Here is an 18,103-nt window from a genome sequence, read left to right as displayed (position 1 = left end):
GTGGCCATTTCCAACATCACGGTTTCAGTACCTGAAGTAGATTGTTGTTGCAAGGAAAGATGAGCAAGATCAGGTGTCACATGATCAGAACAACCAGTATCTGTGAGCCAACCATTAGCTCCATGAACCTGAGCAGAATTAGCCACCATTGCAGCAAGCCTTGATGGAGCATGCTTGCCTTGAAAAGAAAAATCCATCCGGTGATAACAATCAAGAGCTCCATGCCCATTCTTTCCACAAATTTGACACTGTGGTCTCTGATTCTGGCCCTGAAAACTTTGCTGAAACCCTAGAGGTCTTGCTTGACCAGATTGAGGTTGATTGAACTGAGGAGGAGTGTGATTGAAAGGACCATTTGAAGAACCATTTGAAGAACCACCACTGAAATTTCCTCTACCACCACCTCCACGGCCTCTATGATTATTGTACCTGCCTCGACCTCTATGAAACCCTTGAGATTGATAATTTGCAGCCATAGCCATGGAAGTAGTATCAATTAGACCAGACCTCTTCTTGATAGCCCTCTCTTCAGCATTAAGAAGGATATTAAGTTCTTCAATTGAAATAACATCACTTCGAGTTCTTATAGCAGAACTAAATGAATCATACTCAGATGGTAGACCATCAAGAGCAACATGAAGTAAATCTTCATCATCAAGAACAACTGATACAGCAGCAAGTCTGTCACGGATTTGCTTGATTTTCTGGAAATACACATCAATGGAATCTGATCCTTTCTTCACTGCATTCAATTCGTTTCTAAGGCTCATCACACTAGACCTAGAAATTGAAGCAAATCGTTTTTCCAGAACTCTCCAAACACCTCTACCAGATTTCTGCCCTACGGTGAGAGCAAGAACAGAAGGAGAAAGTGTGGAGTTGAGAAATGTAAACAAGGCCTGTTCTCGACTTTTCCAAGTGAGAAATACAGGATTGATTTCAGTTGTAAAATTACCTGAGGAATCCTTCAAGAACTGATCCGGAGCTACAGTAGTTTCATCAATAGCATCAATCATAGAGTAAGTCTCCAAGATTACCTCTATTTGATGCTTCCAAACAATAAAATTTGAGAAATCTAGTTTTACAGTCACCATGGATGACATGTTTGACAGTAGTAACAGTGAGGGATTGATGTGAGTAATGGAATTAACCATTGTAGGTACTGTGGTTGAAGTGGAAGATGAGGTTGAAGATGAATTTGTAGTTACAGACGCCATGAAAGCTAGAGCTCTGATACCATGAACGAAGACACAAAGAAAGCAGAGAGAGATAGATTGAGAGAAAACAAAATGCAAAAGAGAATTCTAGAAAACTTTATTTCTGTAATGTAATCTCTGCTTCACATCACTGAGCTGTGCTAAGTATATATACAATCAGATAGAGAAAGAGATGAAGCGTAAATCACGGAGGTTGTTATAACAGATTAACCACCTCTAACAAATTATTATCACTGCATTTAATCCTAACTATCTGACTTAATCAAAACGACAGTGTTTTGAGTTTTAGTGATACGGTGCGTTGGCTTGTGATACGGTGCGTTGGCTGCTTCTTACTACGACACCGTTTTCATCTTGCCTTTTGCAAGTCTGAGAGCATCTGCAGGTTCTTTGTCTTCATCACCAGGGAGAACTTCTTCCTCTGCTATCTTACACTCTTCAGACTACCTGAAAGATGTGAAACTACACGAGTTACCAAGCTTTAATCTAGAAGAATTGGCAACTGCAACAAACGACTTTCATATAGCTAATAAGCTTGGACAAGGTGGCTTTGGTCCAGTCTATAAGGTAATGGTTGCTCATGTAGAGTTCATTTGTCTCTCTCAAATAGATATGTGCTGATATTCTTTAATTTGTCTTCTAGGGTAAATTGCATAATGGACAGGAAATAGCAGTAAAAAGACTGTCTAAAGCCTCTGGACAAGGGCTTGAAGAATTTATGAATGGGGTGGTGGTGATTTCTAAACTCCAACATCAGAATCTTGTTAGACTTCTTCTGTGCTGTATTGAGGGAGAAGAGAAGATGTTGATCTATGAGTACATGCCAAACAAAAGTTTGGACACAATTGTTTTTGGTTATTTCATACACTTATAAATCTTGCATCAAGTTAGTTAGTGCCTTAATCAATAATAAGTTCCATTGTGCCAATTTGGTCACTTGAAGCATACTTTTGTGCTAACTTGCCCCAACTTCATTTCTCAACAGTTTATCTTTTTTTTGCATACAAGTTTACTCATACAATTTTATTTATTTATTTGGGTTACTATTAATTTAGATCTAGTCCTCCAAAACTTCCTTAATTGGAGAAAACACTTCAACATTATTAAAGGAATTGGTTGAGGCCTACTCTATCTTTATAGGGATTCTAGATTGAAGATTATTCATAGAGGTCTAAAGGCATCTAACATCTTGTTTGATCGAGAGCTTAATCCAAAAATATCGGACTTTGGTACAGCGAGAATATTTGGAGCCAATGATGATTAGGCCAAAACTAAAAGGGTTGTTGAGACATAGTAAGATATTTGTTGAAATTTAATTTAAGTAATAGCTTCACTTGTACTCAAATTATATGGATCTGCTTTATTATTTTAAATGTAGTGGTTATATGTCTCCTAAATACGCAATGCAAGGCTTGTTTTTAGAGAAATCAGATGTCTTCAGCTTTGGTTTATTGCTAGAGATTGTAAGTGGGAGAAGAAGAACTAGCTTTTGCAATGATGAGTAGTACTTGAGCCTCATTGGATATATAAGTCTATCTAATTTAGGGCATTCACATTGGGAAAAAATTAGCCGAATTTAACTCAAAATGCCACTTTATTTATTTTATTTAGTCCATGTTTTACATGGTCAATTACCAATAAGATTGAACATTCCAATTTTTGTATCTTTCAGGCATAGAAATTGTGGAATGATGACAACAGTATGGCTTTGGTAGACCCAGCGATATGGGATCCATGCTTTCGAATGGAAATTTTGAGATGCATACATGTGGGACTGCTGTGTGCCAAAATTGTGGCTACTCCTTACAATTTTCGGAAATAAATGTATTGGCAAAGTGAGGAGTTGTGCGTGGATGGGTCATCCGAATGGGAAAAGTGATTTGAAAGGAAAGTTCTTGAAAAAGTTTTTAGTTTTCAAGTACCCTAGCATGTTAGTGCATTTACAGAGTAACCCGGCCATATGACTTTTCTAAGTTTTCTTTTATAAAAAAAATAAGTCGCACCACTTTTTTTTTTTTTTTTTTTAATGAGAGACACCACATGTTTCGAATAATGAAGTAGTTTAATAGTGTAAAGGAAAAGGAAGGGTCAGATTAAGAGACAAGGAAATAAAGGAGTGAATGGTCTTTAACCACGTGGATGGTCTGATAAAAGAGGCGTGTTGAAGTGGTATTCTTGCTTATCTTTTAGACCCACTACAAGTGAAGGCACTGCAATTTGCAAAGCCAGTCCTCCCCCATCCCACACGCACACATAAATTTTTATTCGGATAGGATTTATGTTGGCTTCGTGAAGGTGTATCAGATAAGAATGGTCTTTAACCACGTGGATGGTCTGTAAAAGAGGCATGTTGAAGTGGGTTCTTGCTAATCTTTTTAGGGTGTTTAGATACTGCTTATTTTATTAAAAATTAAAAAATTATTATTGAAAGTATTGTAAATAAAAGTAAAAGTTAATTGAAATAATACAGTGAAGCCCATAAATAATGTCAAAAAGTGTAGTGAAACTCATACATGTAGCAAAAATAAGTTAAATAGTGAAAAAAAATTTCCTTCCTACCTAAATGCACATTTAGAGTCCATTTGATTGGAGGAGTGGAAAAGTGAGAGAATAAAAAATATTTAGTTTTCCCTCTTATGTGTTTGGTTGGAAGAGTGGAAAAGTGGGAGGGTGGAAAACTTTTTTATTTGGTTAGAGAGAAAAAGGGAATGATGGAAAATATAATTTATATAAATTGACTATTATATTCTTGTTACATAATATGTAAAAAATAGATTTATTTATACTCATTAAATAATATAAAATTTACCACAACATATACATAAATTTATATTATTATTTTTATTATTTACATTAATGAGGAGTATAATAAGGACAAGAAACAATAGAATGTGTCAACTTGATCAGGTCAAGTTGAAAAAAAAAAAAAAAAGAAAAAAAAAAAAAAAGAGAGAAGGGAACTTGGACTGCTGGACGTTGGTGTGCTAAAGGTAAGATGAGAATTTGGTTTAGACAAAAGTGGTTTGTGAGCAAAAGTCATGGGTAGGTGAGAGTGACATTAGCTCATAAATGAGGGTAGGTGGGAGAGGGGTATTTGTGTAATAGTGTTGTGACGGTACTTTTTCTTCCCAACTTTTCCCCAGATTTGGGAGGAACAAAAAAATGTGGGCTCAGGATAGAAAATTTTCTCCTGGGTTTTCCATCCTCTTTATTTTCATTCCCTAACCAAACAGGTGAAAACAACATTTTCTACCCTATTTTCCTCCTATTTCCATCCCTCCTATTTTCATTCCAACCAAACACATTGTTAGACCCACTACAAGTGAAGGCACTACAATTTGCAAAGCCAGCCCTCCCCACCCCACACACACACAAATAAATTTTTATTCAGATAGGATTTATGTTGAATTCATCAAAGTGCATCCGTTTTCCTCTAACTATGCAGAAATTGAATTGTGGAACTTGCACCACTATTTGCAATTACGGAGAATTAAAAAAAAAATTGTTTTACAATTTATTACATGTTGTTCATTTAAGATTGCACTGTCTATTGGATAGTATATATATATTGTTATTCATTTTATTGCTATTTTTTATGATTGAATAGTATCTTGAATAATTGCTACATGTAGTAAACAATGTAAATATTAATATATATATATATATATTCTTTAAAATTTCAAATTTAATAGTTTTTTCGTGAATTGCACAGGTTAGTGACTAGTATTCTCTAACTTTGAAGAAAAAGAGAGATAAATTCTTTTTTTTTTTTTTTTGGAGAAACAAAGATACATTAATGTTAGGTTAAGGATATATTCTTTTTTAGAATATACATTTAGTTCAACATTATTCCTTAACCTAACATATATATATATATATATTAGTGGTTATCAATATATATTATTATAGTAATTTATAATAAAAAAATTACTATTATTACTACTAGCTGCAAACCCGTGCATTGTGCGTGATAATTATTTTTATGGTATTTTTTATTAATTTTTTTAACAATGTAAAACTAATTTAATAAGGAGTAATGTATTTTGTAATAATATTTTAATTTATTATAGGAATAATCATAAATGCAGTATAGGAATAATCATAAATCATAAATATAAATTTGTCATACCAAAATGAAAACAATACAAATTTTCTTAGAAATTCAAAAGACAAGTTAATGAAAATATTCATTTTTTAATAAAAGTTATTTATAACATTTTGTGGATCATTAAAAAGAATATAAAATTTTAAAATTATTCTTTTAGTTTTAAACAAACTTTGTCAAACTTTATTTTTTCTACCTACAATTTAAAACACCAAAAAACGTAACTAAAAAAATTAACAAAACTTAACAATGATTAATTGTACCAATTAGGAAAACAGTTTGTTGTTAATAATCAATTAAGGTTATTTACTTTGCAGAAATTGTAATTTCGTCTACCCAAAACATATCATCAAATAAACAATTATTAGCAAAATCTAAGAATGAAATTTCTATATATGCATTGTTATAAAATAATGATAATAATAATTAAAATAAAATTGCAAAAGCTAAAATTTGTCACTCATCCGATTATTTTCATTTGGCTAACCTTTACTTTTCTCTAAATAAATGACATTATAGAGTACTTCTAATACAACTATTAGAAGTACTTTGTCCGCCACAAAGAATTTAAAAATAAACAAAAATTAGAAAAGTCTCTTAGTTTAACATCTAAATTGAGCACAATAAAAAATCATTCTATGTAATAGAATAAATACCAAATTATCCAAATCATGCTATGTAATAGAATAATATTATATTTTTATATGCTATGTTTACTTCCTTATAACGCAATAGGATAACATTTAACAATTAAAGAAGAAAAAACAACAACAACAACAATTTAAAAAACAAAACTAAATTGCATTAATCCAAAGTAGAGTTTCAAAGATAAAAAATTATCAACCTATTGAAGAGATGCAAGAAAAAAAGAAAAAAAAATTTGTGAGAGAGAGAGAGAGAGAGAGAGAGAGAGAGAGAGAGAGAGAGAGAGAGAGAGAGAGAAATGACCTTTTTTGTGAGGGAAAATAATGCATAGAATGGAAGAGATAGTGACAAATTTATCGTAAAGGAAGTAAATAAGAAGAGACAAAAATATAGAAAGACGAAGGGAAAGTGGAAGAATAATATTAATGTAGAGGGTAGTGGGAAGATGAAAAGGTAAGGGAAGGAAAAAGGTTGAAGAAGTAGTGAGGAGATGAAAAGTAAGGGAGGGAGAAAGGTTGGAGAGTGTAAGTATTAAAAAACTAAATGTTAAAAAAATTATAAGAAAATTGGAAAGAATTAACATAATGATGTAGACGTTGATATAAGATTGGAAAGAATTAACATAATGATTGGAAACATAGTAACAATAAATGCTACGCTTCAGCTTTTAGATATAAGATATAGATTATAAATAAAATATATAATTTAATGAATTAAATATAGTATTTTAATTTTCAAAAAAAAAAAAATCTAGTGTTTTAAATATATTCGAAACATGTGGTGTCTCTCATTAAAAAAAAAAAAAAAAAAAGTGGTGCGACTTATTTTTTTTATAAAAGAAAACTTAGAAAAGTCATATGGCCGGGTTACTCTGTAAATGCACTAACATGCTAGGGTACTTGAAAACTAAAAACTTTTTCAAGAACTTTCCTTTCAAATCACTTTTCCCATTCGGATGACCCATCCACGCACAACTCCTCACTTTGCCAATACATTTATTTCCGAAAATTGTAAGGAGTAGCCACAATTTTGGCACACAGCAGTCCCACATGTATGCATCTCAAAATTTCCATTCGAAAGCATGGATCCCATATCGCTGGGTCTACCAAAGCCATACTGTTGTCATCATTCCACAATTTCTATGCCTGAAAGATACAAAAATTGGAATGTTCAATCTTATTGGTAATTGACCATGTAAAACATGGACTAAATAAAATAAATAAAGTGGCATTTTGAGTTAAATTCGGCTAATTTTTTCCCAATGTGAATGCCCTAAATTAGATAGACTTATATATCCAATGAGGCTCAAGTACTACTCATCATTGCAAAAGCTAGTTCTTCTTCTCCCACTTACAATCTCTAGCAATAAACCAAAGCTGAAGACNCTATTAGTCCATAACTACTATTATACTTCTTTCAACTTTTCTCCTTCCCTTTTGCCTCTTTATCTCTCTACTATTTACTTTACTGTTACACTTCTTTCATCATTTCTTCTTTATTTTATTTTGATTTTTCTTCTCCCCATCTTATTTTGTATAAATTTGATTTCATTTCTCTCATTCAATTCATATTTTTCTCACACAAAAAATGTGAGTACACTCTCTCTCTTTGGATTTTTGTTCTTTCTTACAGCTCTAATTTAGGTTTATGGGCTTTTTTTTTTGGTTTCCAATCCATAAGTTTTCTTTCTCTTTCTCTTATAGCTTTGGTTGTATTTTGGGTTGAGTTAATACTTAGTTGGGGAAATTACACTTTACCAACTGTGGTTTGTCCAAAACACTTTACCTACCTGGATTTAAAAATTGACACTTTACTCATCTGAGGTAACTTCTGTTTGCTCCCGTTACCCACATCTGTTAAAAATAATAGTAAATTTGTATTTTTTTTCTACTCTTTATATCTCTCTCAAAAATTATGAGAAAAAAGATATAAAAGTTAGTTTTATAAAATTTAAGTTCATTCATATAATTAAAAAAAAAAAAAAAAACTCTGAAATTCAATATCAACCATGTAACATATATGATCTTATAGCTAGTTCAGAACCTGACTCAAGAACTCAAACAGAAAACTCTTAATTATTCACGGGAAAATGCTAATCCCCAAAAAAGAGTTCACATACACCAAAACCAAAACATTGAAAACTAATTGAAATAAAAGGAAAGCCATGCATGTCAATTAAAAAAGAAAAAGTCCAAAAATAAAGCTTGGGGTAGAGAAAAAGTCCACCAAAAAAAAAAAAAAAAAAGTTGGTTGAAGGTTGTTGTAAGAATGCAATTCAAGCCATTAAGAACATATAAAAATTCCTTGTTGTTGTTGTTGGGTTGGAAAGAGGTCATTGTAATAAGAGGATGAGATGCTTAGACCAGGTTTGAGGTCTGTGCTCAAATCAAATCTTGAGCTATTATTACTTTGATTTTTTAGCTTTTTATGTTTTGAGAGTAAAAAGACATAAAAGGGTAGCAAAAATACAAATTTATACATGTTTTTAACAGAGGTGGGTAACTGGAGACAAGCAGAGCTTAACTCAAGTAGATAAAATGTCAATTTTTAAACCATATGTAGGCAAAGTGTAATTCAAGCAAACCACAGGTAGACAGAGTGTAATTTCCTCTATTTATTTATTATTTTTTGAAATAAGAATTTGAGTTTATATCCAAAAACAATCTACATAACTATGAATTCGAATGTGTTTAACAATTGTTTGAGTAATAAATATTATAAAGTCTATCTTTTATTCCTTTGTTTCATTTTAATTTTAATTAAGATAACATTGCAATTTTGTTATGAGTTTTGATTATCATGATAATCTCTATATTCCTTAAGAGATGGGAAATTTGAATAATAAATTTGAAAATTAAAAATTTTAGTTGTATATTAGGTTATATAACACATTATAATCGAAGTTAGAAGAATGTGGAACACCTTAAAAAAAATTAATCAAACACACCAAAAAATAATAGAATGATATATTTATAAAGATAAAAAGATTAAAAATATATATATTTGGGTGGAGTTGCAACTAGCTTAATCTAATGTGTGAAACTCAGGCTAATTTTGCCAAATAGCTTAATTTTAGTAAAAATTTAGTAGAAACACGTCTGGCCAAATTTTTTTTTTTTTTTTGCCAAATTTATTTAGTTATGTAGCACTCTTTTAGAACTAAAGTTTGTCAAACTCAAGTTCCGAACTTAAGTAACACAAAATGCTTGAAATTCAAGTTTGGTAAACTCGAGTTTCACTTATATTAGAATCAAGCACTTACCCACTGCACCAAAAGCTATAATTGATGGTAAGAGTGCAACTTTATTCCCTTAAAATGTGGCAACCCAACACCAACAAGTTGATTGAGACTTGACCTCTGCCTTAATAGGATGTTGGAATTGGCCCATTAGGCCTCTGCACAACAATCCCACCCCCAACATTTGCACATGCACAACAGAGAGTGGAACTTGTGACCTGGCCTTGATACTAGGCCTCCAATAGCTTGGAACTCGAGTTTGTTAAATTTGAGTTCTAAAAAAGTGCTACATAACTAAATAAGTTTTCTGAATGTGTTTCTCCTAAATTTTTCCTTAAATTATGCTATTTAGCAAAAAAAGGCCGTGAAACTTGCTAGATTTTATGTTTTGTCAATTATAATACCTAAACATCTAACCAACGTGTGGCTCAGAAAATGATATATATAAATTGAGAGGAGGGGGGGAAGTGGTTGTTAAGTCAGAAGAGTTGGAGTAGTGAAGATCAACACAGTTCCAAACTTATCACCATAAGAATTAAAGTTTCTCTCTAGTCTAACGGATGATCATAAGCATAAGAGTACACAAAACTGGAGAGAAAAAAAAAAACTTACAAATTCCAAATAAGACAAACGAATATATATATCCATCGCGCCAGTCGAGAATTTCTGAAGGTCAATTCCACCAGTGGAGGATTTTTGCAGGTCAATTAGGTTTCCACTCCATGACATACAACCATGCCAGTATCATATGCATAAGCTACACAAGAACATTTCTCCAAGCACTGCTTTCGACAATCATCTTTGGTTCGATATGACGACTCTGCAAAGTCTGGCACTTTGATCATCTCCAGTTTCAAAAACCTATCTTCTTTTCCTCCTCCTTCCATGTTCCCTTCACACTGCAATGTATCCTCCTCACACATCCACTCATCCAATTACCTCTATTCCATTCCTCAACAATCTTTGGCTCAAACCCTTTCAAACAACTGCAGATTGGTGAACTCAGCGCATAACAGTTTCCAAATGCACCACAGGTGCCATAAACATCACATTCATTTGCCGGAGCGAACCCAACAACCTCCCAGTCCTCCTTCTCATCATCCCAATTTATCTGCATTGAATTTCCTTGTGAATCCACCAAATGTTTTGACAAACCTGATACGTTCAAGTAAACGACGGTTGCATAAACTGTCTCTTCTTTATCATATACTATAATGAATCTACTATGATAATCTGGAACCCCGCTCTGTTCTCCAGTAAAGAACTGACCATTCCATGGACCAGTCCGCCAATATGGATGACCGTCTTTCCAAACGAAACCTGGGAATGTTTTGTGGATTAATGCCTGCCGAGAATCTTCCAGTGGATGGATCAGAAGGGCTCTTCCATGATGTCAGTTGTATTTTCTGATTTGTTCTTAAATTGTTACTAAGTTTCATCCTTGGCAAGAGTGTATCACAAGGATGTTGAAAACTCTCCCATACTATTGCTCCTGTTGTGTTGCGTTGCAAGACAAGGTTGCCGGAATCCAACAGAGTGGCACTTGAATTTGGTACAGAATTTGAAACATTTGATGACCACAGAATCTCTGCCTGTCCATTTAGTACCACAAGATTTCCATCCTCATATATAGTAAGAACCCCAGAAGAATCCTTAAGGGGTCTGTCTCTGTTAGCTACCCAAACGACACTGAAATAAGTGACTACCGAAATCTTATTGTACCATATACCAAGGTAGCGGTTGGTAGAATTTACAGGACTGAAGAATCCCATTCTGAAAGAACTCCCACGGGAGATTATGAAATCAGGGTCTTTGAGGGATTGAGAAGATATAATGGTGTCTAATGCAACGCCAAAGTTTAAACAAAAGCAACAAAAGACAGACAACAAGCTTCTCTTGCTAAGATATCCCATGACTACTTGTTCAGACCAACTTGTGTGGGAGTTTAAGGATGCAGAACAGGGAGGCCAGGTTCATCTAACACATTACAACTTTGGTAATTGGTAGTCTTCTAGGAAAGACGCTACTCTAGACTTTCAAAAGTCTTACATCCCATGATCAGTAAAGTGTATGCCATGTTAGTTTCAGAAGTTAGTTAATAAGGTGTAAAGGAAAAGGAAGGGTCAGATTAAGAGACAAGGAAATAAAAGAGTGAAATTTAACCACGTGGATGGTCTGATAAAAGAGGCGTGTTGAAGTGGTATTCTTGCTTATCTTTTAGACCCACTACAAGTGAAGGCACTGCAATTTGCAAAGCCAGTCCTCCCCCATCCCACACGCACACATAAATTTTTATTCGGATAGGATTTATGTTGGCTTCGTGAAGGTGTATCAGATAAGAATGGTCTTTAACCACGTGGATGGTCTGTAAAAGAGGCATGTTGAAGTGGGTTCTTGCTAATCTTTTTAGGTGTTTAGATACTGCTTATTTTATTAAAAATTAAAAAATTATTATTGAAAGTATTGTAAATAAAAGTAAAAGTTAATTGAAATAATACAGTGAAGCCCATAAATAATGTCAAAAAGTGTAGTGAAACTCATACATGTAGCAAAAATAAGTTAAATAGTGAAAAAAAATTTCCTTCCTACTAAGGAAACCAAAAAAAAAAGCCCATAAACCTAAATTAGAGCTGTAAGAAAGAACAAAAATCCAAAGAGAGAGAGTGTACTCACATTTTTTGTGTGAGAAAAATATGAATTGAATGAGAGAAATGAAATCAAATTTATACAAAATAAGATGGGGAGAAGAAAAATCAAAATAAAATAAAGAAGAAATGATGAAAGAAGTGTAACAGTAAAGTAAATAGTAGAGAGATAAAGAGGCAAAAGGGAAGGAGAAAAGTTGAAAGAAGTATAATAGTAGTTATGGACTAATAGAGAGAAGAATTTTTTGTTTTTTATTTTTTAAATAATAGGGAGAAGAAAAGTTTAAAAAGAGAAAGAAAATGTTAAACTTAAGTGGATGATATGACACAATGAAAGCGTAGCAAAATTTATTGCATACATTAATATTTTTATATTTTTTTGATGTGGTGTGACTCAACATGAACTTAGCATTAGCTTTAGCTCTTAGATATAATTTAGATTTATCTACTCAAATTTGACTGAATTAGTTTGAAACTTGTTCCGAGACACAGAAAACAGGAGAAATTTGAAAGTTATCATCACACTTACAGTGATTATTGGAGCAATTGTCATTCCCAGCAGCACATACTTCTTATGGAGATGGATGACAAAAAAAAGAGGTAATATGCCTATCATTAGTAACGGGAACTAGAAATTGCTAGATGCATAACTTACTATTAGAATTTGCAACAGCAAGGAAAAATAAAAGCAAGGAGAGTTTACCATCTAAAAACCTGAATGACGTTAAACCCCACGAGCTACCAACTTATAGTCTGGAAGAATTGGCAACTGCAACAAACAACTTTCATGCAGTTAATTTGCTTGGGCGCGGTGGCTTTGGTACAGTCTATAAGGTGATGGTTGCTCTAGTAGCCTTCATTAGTTCTTCTTCAAATCAAATTGATAAGTACTAATATTCGCTGCTTCTTTTGCCAGGGAAAGTTGCGTGATGGACAAGAAATAGCAGTGAAAAGACTATCTAGATCCTCTGGACAAGGGCTTGAAGAATTTATGAATGAGGTGTTTGTGATCTCTAAGCTGCAACATCGAAATCTTGTGAGACTTCTTGGCTGCTGCATTGAGGGAGAAGAGAAGATGTTGATCTATGAGTACCTGTCAAACAAAAGTTTGGACACAATTGTTTTTGGTTAGTACATTTAAATTCCCTTCCTTTTAGGCTCTTCAATAGAATAACTCTGAAATCTAGAAATCTGGTTTCTATATACTTAATGTGTTGAACCCTTGACCTCCATTTACAAATTTACTCTAACTCTTTGTTATTTCTTTTTGTCACCATTCATTTAGATCCACTTAACCAAAAACACCTTGATTGGAAAAAACGCTTCAACATTATTGAAGGAATTGGTAGAGGTCTGCTCTACCTTCATAGGGATTCTAGACTGAAGATTATTCATAGGGATCTAAAGGCAAGTAATATCTTGTTAGATGAAGAGCTAAATCCAAAAATATCAGACTTTGGAATTGCTAGAATTTTCAGTGGCAGTGAAAATCAAGCCAATACTAAAAGGGTCATCGGGACATAGTAAGAGCTTTGTTGAAATTAAATTTTAAATAACATCACCAATATTTGTGCTTAAATGATGAGAAGTGTTTCATTGTTCAAACGCAGCGGATATATGTCTCCTGAATATGTAATGCAAGGCTTTTTCTCAGAGAAATCAGATGTTTTTAGCTTTGGTGTGTTGTTACTTGAGATTGTTAGTGGGAGAAGAACCAGTTGCTTTTATGATGATCAGCAGTACTACTTGAGCCTTGTAGGATTTGTAGGTCTATCTGACTCATTGTCCTTCCTTTTTCTTTAAAGCTCAGTTAATCAGTATATTCATTTTTTGTCTTTCACACTTGTCATCTTTTAGGCATGGAAATTGTGGAACGACGACAACATTATGGCTTTGGCAGACCCAACAATATGGGATCCTTGCTTTCAAATGGAGATGTTGAGATGCATACATGTGGGACTGCTGTGTGTGCAAGAATTGGCAGGAGACAGGCCAACTGTGTCTACTATAATTTCAATGCTTAATAGTGAGATTATGGATCTACCCACTCCAAAGCAACCTGCATTCACAGAAAGGCAGATTGCTTCAAGTAAAGAGCCTGCTCAACTGGGCCAGATAAAGTCCTCCAGTTGCAATGTCACTATTACAACGGTTTATGCTAGATAGGATGAAAGTGCTTGAGATAGCATTCCCTTTGTTTAGTATCTTTAAGCATGCAAACCGTACTCTCTTTTCAAAGTTCAAATATAACAAAGTTTGAATTCTACATAGAACAATTCTATAAAATTTCAGAATTTCTTAATAAGTGTTCAAATATTCTGCACCCAAAAAAAAAAAACTGAATATGATTTTCTAAATGGACAACGAAGACACAATGAAAGAGCACCATTAAAAGGTCATAATTGAAGAGTTAAAACTTTTAAAAGGTCATAATTGAAGAGTCACAACTTCCAATATACTGATAAAATTGTTACTAGCTTTAGAATCCTCACTTAAGGCACTTTTTCCAGCATCGTTCTGCAGAATTTTGAAACCTCAAACTGAGACACTTGACAAGAAAGAAAGCCAATGTCAATTCCAAATGCTAATCATAGTGCTGATCATACTTGTGGGGGGGGTGGGGGTGGGGTGAGTGAGTGTGGTTTGAAAAACTCTAGATGAAGATGATTGCAACACGTGACCAGAAAGAAAGCTAATAAAGGCCACTGATCAGAGGTGTATTCCGAGTCACGTAGGCTGAAGATAATAGATACATGTGACAAGAAAGAAGTTGACAGGGAGAGGATATCATTCAGTTTTGTTGGGTTTTATAGAGCCTAGTTGTGTTTGATCCGGTTGACGACCTGACCCGACCCAAAATAATGTTGCGTGGTTTTTAATAGGAGATTTTCTGAAGCTTAATCCATGGAGCGAGGCTTCAAGCCGTAGCACTCATGGAAAAAATTTTGGCCCATTTTGTAGCCCATTATGAATCTTGTGTGCAGGATATAGAAAACATTGCTTTGGTTATTAGGGTTTTCTGGTTGTTATTTTTGAGAGAGTAAAAAACTGTAGCCGCATTTTGTATTTTTCCCTAATAATAGTGAAATTCTTGCAACTCTGTGGATGTAAGCAAATTGCCGAATATTTCTTGTCAATTCCTTACAAGTTTGGTTCATGATATTCAACCATGATAATTGAGGACAATTGATTAGAAGGAAAGCCAAAGAAAGATGCATATGTCCAGTGAATGTAGTCTAAATAACTAAGATCATCTTATCATGAAATATCACTTCAGAGAAAGACATACTACTGATACTAGGTTGTCAAGATGTTGGGAAAATTAAGGCAAAATAAGGAATAAATGCATAAATAAATAACAAAGTAGGCTTACAAAAGGCACAAAATGGATGTTATCTTTAAGACTATTTGTCTCTACTCGACTGAGACTTGAACTTGGCTAGATTATAAACAAACAAATATGAATGAACAATTTATCGAGCCAAGCACAAACAGTTTATGAACAACTTAGTTCATTTTTAGCCTACCTGGTTGCAAGAAGCTAGTCAAAATACAAAGAGGATGACTTACCTGGGCCCTGGGGTGACAGAAAGGACAGAGTTGGATGCATTCGGACTTTTGGAGACTGAGACAGAAGCTGATCGTGGATTACTTGTATGTCTGGTTTACAAACTAAAGGTGGTGTTGAAGAGAAAGCCTTGATGGTATTGCTAATTGAAGCACCCGAAGATGCAAGTGGCACACTTACTAACGTTACCACTGTTATAGAATTCTAAAGCGAGCACAACTTTTTCCTTTCAAGAGATTGTTCTTAGGCTTTCCACATCGTGATTAATCTGTGTACTGTGTCACTATCTCTATTGCTTTTGATTTTATTGCATAAACTGTGGTGTGTGTACATATATTCTGCTGGGTATATAATTTTTATTTTTCGTGATTAACTGTTAATTCATTTATTTCTGCATAGGGATCTATACTTAATTGTTTAGGATTTTGCAGATTCTATTCCTGCGTCTTATTTAATGTTAATTATAGTACTTTATTCCAACTGTCTCCTTAATTATTTCCCATCCCTAGTTGCCTAGTCCTTGGTTGAAATTCAACCTGTCCTTTTTGACGAAGGAAGAAACTATATAGACTAGGGAACAAAACCCTTTGATTTATAATTTTATATGACAAACTTATTTCATGGGATCAAGACTTTTGAAGTCTAGAGTAGCCTTTTTCTTAAAAACTTCCAGCCAAAGTTAAACTTTTTTTTTTCCCGGATAAACAAAGCTGTAATTTGTTTGATGAGCAAGGCCTACCTGTTCTGCATTCTCGGACACAAGTAGGCCAGAGAACAAGTTATGGGACTTAAGACAAACTTGTTGTCTGTCCTTTGTTGCTTTTGTTTAAATTTGGGAGTTGCAATAGACACCATTAAATCTTCTCAATCCATCAAAGACCCCGAATACATAATATCCAATGGGAGTGCTTTCAGACTGGGGTTCTTCAGCCCTGTAAATTCCACCAATGGCTACCTAGGAATGTTGTATAATAACATCTCTGTATTCACTGTCATATGGGTAGCTAACAGACAGAAACCCCTCAAGGATTCTTCCAGGGTTCTTACTATATCTGAGGATGGCAATCTTGTGGTACTAAACGGACAGGAAGAGATTCTTTGGACATCGAATGTTTCAAATTCTGTAACCAATTCAAGTGCCACTATTTTGGATTCTTGAAACCTTGTATTACAAGTTGACACAACAGGAATCATATTATGGGAAAGTTTTCAACATCCATCTGATTCCTTCTTGCCAAGGATGAAACTTAGTTCTAATTTAAGGAAAGATGAGAAAGTGCAGCGGACATCATGGAAAAGCCCTTCTGATCCATCCATTGGAAGCTTCTCTGCAGGCATTGATCCACTGAACATTCCTGAAGGTTTTGTTTGGAAAGACGATCGCCCATATTGGCGGACTGGTCCATGGAATGGTCAGGTCTTTATTGGAATACAAAACTGGAATCCTGTATATCATAATGGATTTAGTGTAATCGATGACAAACAAGGAACAGTTTATGCAACTTTTACTTATATGGACTTGTACATTTGTCAAAATTTGTTTTGGATTCATAAGGAAATCTAGTGCAAACATATTGGGATGATGGGAAGGAGGATTGGAAGGCTGTGGGGTCAGCTCCAAAAGATAAGTGTGATGTTTATGGCACATGCGGTGCAAATGGAAGCTGTGATTCACTAGGTTCATCAATCTGCAGCTGTATGAGAGGATTTGAGCCCAAGATTATTGAGGAATGGAACAGTGGAAATTGGAGTAGCGGATGTGTGAGGAGGAAACCATTGCAGTGTGAAAGGTTGAACAATAGTGTTGAAGAAGGAAAAGCAGATGGGTTTTTCAGATTGAAGATGGTCAAGGTACCAGACTTTGCTCAGTGGTCATATGGGACTAAAGACGATTGTCAAAAGTAGTGCTTGCAGAACTGTTTTTGTGTAGCTCAGGCATATGATACAGGGCCTACAGGCATTGGTTGTATGTCATGGAGGGGAACCTTGTCACACTGTACTATTTTAACTAATTTTTACTTTTATTTATAATTTTAGTAAAAATATTTCAATTTTAGCAAAATAAATAGATTCAAAATAGACACCTAGTTATTTAGAACAAAAGCAATTGAATTTCAATATTTTTTAATTAAATTTCCATTGTCAAATTTGACTGAAGTAGTTTAAAACTTGTTCCTATACGCAGAAAACGAGAGACATTTGAAAGTAATCATCACAATTATTGTGATTATTGGAGTGATTGCTATTGCCAGCACTGCATACTTCTTATGGAGGTGGACGGCTAAAAAAAGGAGAGGTAATATGCCTATTAATTATCTACAGCGACTAGGAATTGCTAGATGGGTTAACTAATATCACATTTCGCAACAGCAATGAAGAAAAAGGGCGATGAAAGTTTACTGTTTGACTACCTGAAAGATGTGAAACTACACGAGCTACCAATCTTTAATCTGGAAGAATTGACAACTGCAACAAACGACTTTCATATGGCTAATAAGCTTGGACAAGGTGGCTTTGGTCCAATCTATAAGGTAATGGTTGCTCATGTAGAGTTCATTTGTGTCTCTCAAATAGATATGTGCTGATATTCTTTAATTTTTCTTCTAGGGTAAATTGCATAATGGACAGGAAATAGCAGTGAAAAGATTGTCTAGAGCCTCTGGACAAGGGCTTGAAGAATTTATG

General features: G+C 34.1%; 3 protein-coding genes and 1 pseudogene across 4 annotated transcripts; 3 read left to right on the top strand and 1 right to left on the bottom strand.

The window, feature by feature from the left end:
• Positions 1 to 1,092: 1,092 nt before the first annotated feature.
• Positions 1,093 to 2,091, top strand: LOC112037502 (G-type lectin S-receptor-like serine/threonine-protein kinase At1g11330). The gene is made up of 3 exons (XM_065782310.1): positions 1,093 to 1,120; positions 1,603 to 1,784; positions 1,861 to 2,091. The coding sequence occupies exons 1-3, from the start codon at positions 1,093 to 1,095 to the stop codon at positions 2,089 to 2,091; spliced, it is 441 nt and encodes a 146-aa protein (XP_065638382.1).
• A 7,967-nt stretch (positions 2,092 to 10,058) lies between these two features.
• LOC112037501 (G-type lectin S-receptor-like serine/threonine-protein kinase At1g11300) lies at positions 10,059 to 11,118 on the bottom strand. The gene is made up of 2 exons (XM_065782308.1): positions 10,665 to 11,118; positions 10,059 to 10,525 (listed from the first exon to the last, which is right to left on the bottom strand). The coding sequence occupies exons 1-2, from the start codon at positions 11,116 to 11,118 to the stop codon at positions 10,059 to 10,061; spliced, it is 921 nt and encodes a 306-aa protein (XP_065638380.1).
• Positions 11,119 to 12,318: 1,200 nt separating this feature from the next.
• Positions 12,319 to 14,123, top strand: LOC112018366 (G-type lectin S-receptor-like serine/threonine-protein kinase At1g11330). Of its 2 annotated transcripts, none has more exons than XM_024050893.2 (6): positions 12,319 to 12,450; positions 12,524 to 12,684; positions 12,767 to 12,977; positions 13,136 to 13,373; positions 13,461 to 13,614; positions 13,708 to 14,123. In XM_024050893.2, exons 1-6 carry the CDS (start codon positions 12,435 to 12,437, stop codon positions 14,014 to 14,016), a joined length of 1,089 nt encoding a protein of 362 aa, XP_023906661.2. In that variant the 5' UTR covers positions 12,319 to 12,434; the 3' UTR covers positions 14,017 to 14,123. The 2 variants fall into 2 exon arrangements, with proteins under 2 accessions (XP_023906661.2, XP_023906660.2); XM_024050892.2 differs by having other exon boundaries at positions 12,512 to 12,684.
• Positions 14,124 to 16,114: 1,991 nt separating this feature from the next.
• LOC112010821 (G-type lectin S-receptor-like serine/threonine-protein kinase SD1-13) overlaps positions 16,115 to 18,103 on the top strand; it is an 8,642-nt pseudogene continuing 6,653 nt past the window's right edge.

The sequence above is a fragment of the Quercus suber genome, unplaced genomic scaffold, assembly GCF_002906115.3.
Source record: "Quercus suber isolate HL8 unplaced genomic scaffold, Cork oak 2.0 scaffold_297, whole genome shotgun sequence".
Taxonomy (NCBI): Eukaryota; Viridiplantae; Streptophyta; class Magnoliopsida; order Fagales; family Fagaceae; genus Quercus; species Quercus suber.
The sequence above is the reverse complement of the archived record's forward strand: the minus strand, read 5'-3'. Positions and strand labels throughout refer to the sequence as shown.